At 36.2% G+C, this 6,749-nt stretch overlaps 1 protein-coding gene across 1 annotated transcript; it reads left to right on the top strand.

Moving 5' to 3' along the window:
- Positions 1-566: 566 nt before the first annotated feature.
- LOC138307000 (uncharacterized) lies at positions 567-5,009 on the top strand. Its single transcript, XM_069247618.1, has 2 exons — positions 567-1,000; positions 2,552-5,009. The coding sequence occupies exons 1-2, from the start codon at positions 677-679 to the stop codon at positions 3,023-3,025; spliced, it is 798 nt and encodes a 265-aa protein (XP_069103719.1). The 5' UTR covers positions 567-676; the 3' UTR covers positions 3,026-5,009.
- The last annotated feature ends 1,740 nt before the right edge of the window (positions 5,010-6,749 follow it).

The raw sequence follows: 6,749 nt of genomic DNA, 5'->3' as shown, positions 1-6,749 counted from the left end.
TTCAGAACTCTATGACTAGTAGCGATTTAAAGAATTTAACTCTACTTCCCCTATTGGGCCCCACCCCTCCTGCCCCCGGGGGGCCAGAGCCAAAATTTATACAAGTTCTGTTCCCCTTCCCCCAAGGATATTTGTGGCCAAATTTGGTTACAATCCATGTATAACTCTATGACTAGTAGCGATTGAAAGGAAATGTTGACGGACAGACGGACGCCGCGCCATGACATAAGCTCACCGGCCCTTTGGGTTCTATATGTGTTCATTGTTTATGTTTTGTGAATATCCGTGACCGTCCTTAATATTCGTTTGTTTTGGTCCCGACAAAGTATATATATATCTATACCAATCAAAAAGTACGTGTCCACTATATATATATATATACCAGGAAGTCAATTAAATTAAGAGACAATGCATACACGCTGTTGGTGTTATTTCTGCAGCACAAAACAAAAGTATTAACAGATGTAACAAGGCTTGGCCACACTATTTAAAAAAAAAATAAATAAAAAACCACGAATGTAGTCGGTGTACGTATTATAATATCTAATCACTTACATATGTTATACTTCTTTACTTTCGGTTTAGGCCGCTCTGTCGTAGGCGTGCTAAAATAGGTACACATATAAACGGCAGTTAGCGATTATTCGTCGTCAGTTATGTTAAAGCTGTTAAAAGTATGAATCGGATAGCTAAATATTCTCCTCTGAAGAAATCCTTACATAGGGGTAGGGCGAAGACGACACTGGTGCATGGAAATCCAGGTTGTATTCTGTACGTTGCTACCACACTGTCGGGGTTACTAACAGTGGTAGAAAGTGTTTGTATTGTCATTACTACATTATCTATCATAGATCTGCAAAACACTAAAGGAACTCTGAACTCCCCAGAGAGTCGTCTGAATTCGTCTATCTCCTCTAACCTCGTGGGGATACCATGTAATCAATCAACGCCGTGTCAACTACTGGCCGGGCCGGATAGTGGAATTCTGCTATTTAAACTGGTAAGTTATCACAAACACAAACTGCTTCCTCTCACTGGAAAATTACACTGTTATTCAATATAACCATGGTACGTATAAAAAACATTTTGATGTAAGAAAGATCTCGTATATGAAATAAGTACACACTTATGTCAATTAACAAGTATTAATTCCAATGCGGGACCATTACAGAAGTCACACAAACGCATCCCTCAAAACACATACAATTTTGTATATACTACATTTTAATTTCATTAAAATAGGTGGATATCTATATTACGACCGATCAGAAGCCATTTTTGTTACTATGGAAACAGAGGTTTTATTAAAAGGGTAGCATTGCATTTGTCATCCTGTTCTGTCACGATCCTCCAAATGATCATGGAATCATTAAGTTGGTATAGTACAGTTTTAATAGTGAAAACTGAAACAAATAGAAATCACATCATAAGTGTTTCTGACAACATGATTAATTGATTATACAAATAATCCAAAAATAATCTACAATTAAATCTAACCTACTAAACCTGTCTGTAAATATACAAACCTTATTAATGAAGAGTAAGCGTATCTTTAAATAACACATTTAATCTATGATAATTTTGATTACCAAACTTCAGACTTCTTATCCAATGATAAATGGTAGTAAAATGAAAGTAGACACAATGACTAGAAACATATCTATAAATGACTAGAATTATAACACTAATTCGTACCAAATAGCACAATCAACACAAATAGGCAAGTTACCATTATCATACATGTATATGGGGTGCGAAAAGACCAACTTCAATGACATTATTATTTCGCTAAACGAGCTTAAACTTTCATAATATGGTAATAGACAGGTCAAATCAATATAAAAGTATTTCAGGAATTGTTTGTTAAAAGAAAACTTACACGATATGGGCCAGAAAAGACCAAAGTTCTTGTACGGCAGCGGCGTATCACACCATGTGTTTTGTGCCTACAACTTGGGCGGAAAACGAGGTAACAAAGGGCGATAACTCTAAATGTAATTAGATATTTAGTGGTAGCACTACACTAACTTACCCGTTGGCGTCACACATCCCGCAAATTCGTATTTTCTAATTTTCATCGAAACAGTTGAATATCTAAATAACAACCAATCAGAAGACATTATTTTGTTACAATGGAAACAGATGCTTTCGAAAACGGTACCATGACAGGTATGTTTGGCAAGGCGATTAGGTGCCGTAGATCGTGAGTTCGAGACCCGGATAAGGCCCAAGTCAATAAATTGTCATGCTTTGTTAAATTGAGTTTCTGTGATATATAATATTTACTTAACACAATGTATCATATGCACTATGTGTTGTTGATCTAATGATTTAATTTGTCAACTCTCACAGTGATCATTTCAGCATATCGAACAGACTATCACTTCGTCATTGAAACGTCCGTTTTTGGGGATGTTGAATTGGCGCAGTGGTAGAAGGCGCAGGTATGTTTGGCTAGGCGATTGGGTGTCGTAAATCGTGAGTTCGAGACAATGCACTTAGCGTTTTAGAACTAACGCGGTAGTCACATTTGAAACATACTATGTTTCAGATGCTGGGAGTATGGCAACAGACTCTGATAAGGAGTACCAAGAGTCTGAACTATTATCAACAGCCATTAAGCGTCCATTACGACCTCGAGAATTGCAATCGGCAGTCTCTTAGCTGGAAGTCTTCCTCATATGGCCAAGAGAACGAGTCAGACGGGACTGTTACGATAAGAGAGAACGCTACGTACGGACTGTATAACACATTCACGTTCCGATCGCCAACCCAGACCGATGACGAACTGATGGAGATCCAGCATCAGATTAAGATCGAGCGACGATCCGACAACTGCACATCTGCTGTACTTTTAAAGAAGAGTTTCGTGTTAAGTCCTTCGCCTCAAGCTTTCGTTGAACAGGGCTTTTTTGAGTTTGTAAATCTACAGGAGGGCGATCGGGTTTATCCTCATTTATCTGATACGTCATGTGTCTACAAGGCGAGACACTCGAGCTCATGGGGACTTTTTAAACTCACTTAAAAATAGAACACCAAATGATTGAAAGTTTCAACACATGTTAGAGTAAGCACTTACCTTGGTTTGAAGGTACATTACATTTCAACTAGAAAAATCCAAAAGATTGGCATCGATTTCCTGTTCGAAACTCAAGCCGCATGTGATGAAGATAAAATATATTTTTGTTATGGTTTGAATACTCGACTAGGCGTTTCAAGATGATTGACGTACGCTAATGTTTTGTTTCCAATGACTTTCATAAGGAGACGATTATCGTTATAGTTTGGTGGAAACGCAAATCATGGATACTACATCCGCATGGAATGTTCAATATGTTTACAGAAAGAAGATAAAATAGCATAATATATGTAACCCTGGTCAATACTAGCCGCAATATAACGCTCGGCTATTTGTTTTGCAAGTATACAATGTTATATTCCATAAGATTGTAACTATTTAATAAAATTTGATCCTTGCACTTGATGATGTTTGTCTACAAAACTCTGACATATACATTATTGTATATAGACCATAGAATCCATACAATACAGGATAATGCTTATATTTATCTGTTAAACTAATGTGATGATTAAAGTGGCTTAACTTCTAAGACTAAGAAACCCGTTTATCAACGATGACAAAGCAAGACAATGGAGCCACTTTGAAAGGGATCAGACCTCATTTTACGGACATTCTTTAACTTGAAATTCGCCAAAAGAAAACCATCACATATTTTAATGAATATCGTGAAACTGAGCCCAGTTGACGTTTCCTTGTCCACATTAGTGGCGTCAAATTGTGGTGACGTTGTGGATGTCATTTATATCCTAATAGACGTCGCCTTTTGCTTGGTTATTTCTATGATAGAAGTTAAAGTGAACAGTCGGCAAGGGTGGCTAAAGTCGGTAAAAATGGTGTGAATGTATCCAGTATAATTTCTTATGAAATGGAAAAATAAAATCTCTCGTCAAAATCTGTCTGCGTACGAAGAAATTAATTTTAAAGTATGGAAATTCTAAAACGTCCTCCCGGCTCACTATGTCCGTGGTTACATTTCCAGGCAGCCTCGCTTTCAATGCTTTCAACTTTTCTTTACTTTAATGGTCAGAACTGGGAAACTAAGCAAAACTTGACCGTCGTATTAATATGTGAAAACTTTTGGAAGGCCAATGAACGCATTTAGACGGGTTTTCTTTGCCGGACTATTCACTTTAATGTAAATATAATCACATGTAAAACATTCAATTCCTTTATTTAAGGAATTATTTTTTATTTTTTGTTGATTACTGGTGTGTAAACTGCATTTTTTGTACAGATATTTAAATGACGCGCGTCAGCGCGTCATGTCATGTTGAAATATCTGTATAAAAATGCAGTTTACACACCAGTAAACAACAAAAAAATGAAAAACATTCCTTATATTTACATTTCGACCGACCATTTCATTTAAATTTAGTGTTCCCGTGAAATGATTTTTTTTTAACGTTATACGATTGATGGAAAAGCTGAGTAATTGATGGAATCGCGAAACCGCTGGCGGGAAAATGTGTCAAGTTCCGGGAGTAAATAAAATATAGTTCTACAATAACTTTAGTGTTTTTAATCCATTTATTCTGTATGTTTTTATTTTTTTTTATTTTTTTTTAATATTAACACAATGCTTTCCATTGCATTCAAACTGATGTTGATATCGAACCTTTGTCATGGCATATTTTTGGCCTAACTAGATGCGCATTCACATAAGGGCGGAAGTCAGTGTTTCGGTTTGTGTTCTAGCGCAGCAGCCCCTTTGCGTTTACGCAAGTGTACACGATTGCCCGGTTAGTAAGGTTATATAGGAAGGTGAAAACGGAAATGTAGATATTAAACAGTTATGGCAAATTCATATTTTATAGCTTTTTACAGGTGTTTCATTCAAATGTTATTCTTTTTTAACAATAAAAGAAATTATTATAACGTAATGATAATTGTGATGTATTTTTCCATTTTTAATAAAATTTGAGATTTGTTCATTTGTTATTGTGTAGACACCAATTATGACCGCTATTGATATTTTTATCATGAACAATAACACAAAATGATTTCTTCCTGTATGAATTACAATAACAACCTTATGCCGCACCGTGGCGTTATTTTTATCACTAGAATGATATCACTGATGCAGAGATTTATAGTGCTGATGATCAAGTACAGTTGTAAACTAGAACGAATTCGGTAGACGACAACAATATCCGTCGAAAATCTTAAGAACTACAATATTGTAGCTACATTGTAATTATATGCATGGCTTGGATCTCTTTATGCTCTAACTTTATCAGTGAAAGGACGACTGCTTTGTCCGTTGTCAGATTAATGCACTGGATGGGATGTGTTGATCGGCGTCTTTGACAACATGTTTCAACTAAAAATACTGTCAAATGGACAAGCCACTATTGCAAAGAGTTTGTTAGTTGGTTTTGCGTGGTGTACTATTACTGAGGCCATTTGTTTGGAATATGTTGTGTATGTAGAGGGGGGTGTCAGTATGATTGGGAGACTGTGGTACATACGTTGTGTCTGTCTGTAATAGTGGGCCCTTTTTATAGTGATATATATTGCTGCTGCTTGCTGAACACTATACGAACTATCGTAGCCCCTCAAAAACAAACCATTCGTGGATGATCGTCCCTGTGTGTCTTTAGCTGTTATTTAAGCATTGGTTGTCATATTTTTGACATGCATTGGTGTGTAACATACATTGGGATTTCTAGCATAGCCAATGGTGCGCATGATAGATATGGTAGAATATAGAATATGGTAGAAAGCCAGAGTTTCCGGAGAAATTTCACCGAAATCTACCGAGCAGCCAAAGACTTCCTGGTGCCAATCTACAAATACAACAAAAATATTATCCTTGTGTAATGATGGAATGAATCGTATGATTGCTTTATTTTAAATGCAATTGTCGATTTATTTTATCAGTGTGACGATTTGTTTGTGAATCGGTGCACACGTTTTTACACAGAGGATTAAACGTCATGACGTCATTTTTTCAGCTACTGTAACAGTACATACCATCTTTTAATATTTGTTATATTCTAATTTTACCTTGGAATAATCGAATTGTCCAAACAGTATTTCTCTTTGTCGAAGTTCTTTGATTTGCATCCTCAAACTTTTGCATTTCCTCGTCAGTTACTGTTTTGAATCTTTTTGTTGATTGTTTGTTTGTGACTGTTTCAGTTGCGCCTGTGGGCATTTCAGGTGGAAACAAACCATCCATGTCTGATTCCTTCAGTGCTCTTTCAATGTCTTTGATTTCAGATTCAGAAAATTCTGATGCAGCTATTAAGTTGCCAATATAATTTTCATCATCTTGGCTGACATGGAAATCTCCGTAATAGGAGATGGCTTCTTCGTCAGATGTTGACATGTTTTTGTTTTCAATTGCGTCTGGTGTAAACAAAGAACGTCGGTCGCGTGATGTTTTTTTCCATTTTTTTTCTTTTTTTTTAAGTGAAATAAATGCTAATTGACATTCACTTCACTTTTACCGTTAATATTATGGTGTTTAAATTGTTTTACATTAGTTTTATTTCTTTGATCTATCTTCAGTAAATTCTCACACTGACGTGAACCCAGTGTTTTCGTGACCTCTTGAACTCTGATTTTGGTATTAATACGCCAGAGCCTAACTGCCAATGTTAATATTGGAAAATAACACACATTGGGCTTAGTAGCAACATATAGACACTGTGCAGTGGCAATG

Source organism: Argopecten irradians, chromosome 14 (assembly GCF_041381155.1).
Source record: "Argopecten irradians isolate NY chromosome 14, Ai_NY, whole genome shotgun sequence".
In the NCBI taxonomy this organism is placed as follows: Eukaryota; Metazoa; Mollusca; class Bivalvia; order Pectinida; family Pectinidae; genus Argopecten; species Argopecten irradians.
This window is presented reverse-complemented; position numbering and strand designations above follow the sequence as displayed.

Coding starts and splice junctions, on each gene's coding strand:
- LOC138307000 (XM_069247618.1), top strand. CDS start 677: ATGAATCGGATAGCTAAATATTCTCCTCTGAAGAAATCCTTACATAGG. Junction 1,001..2,551: donor GAATTCTGCTATTTAAACTG/GTAAGTTATCAC, acceptor ACTATGTTTCAG/ATGCTGGGAGTATGGCAACA.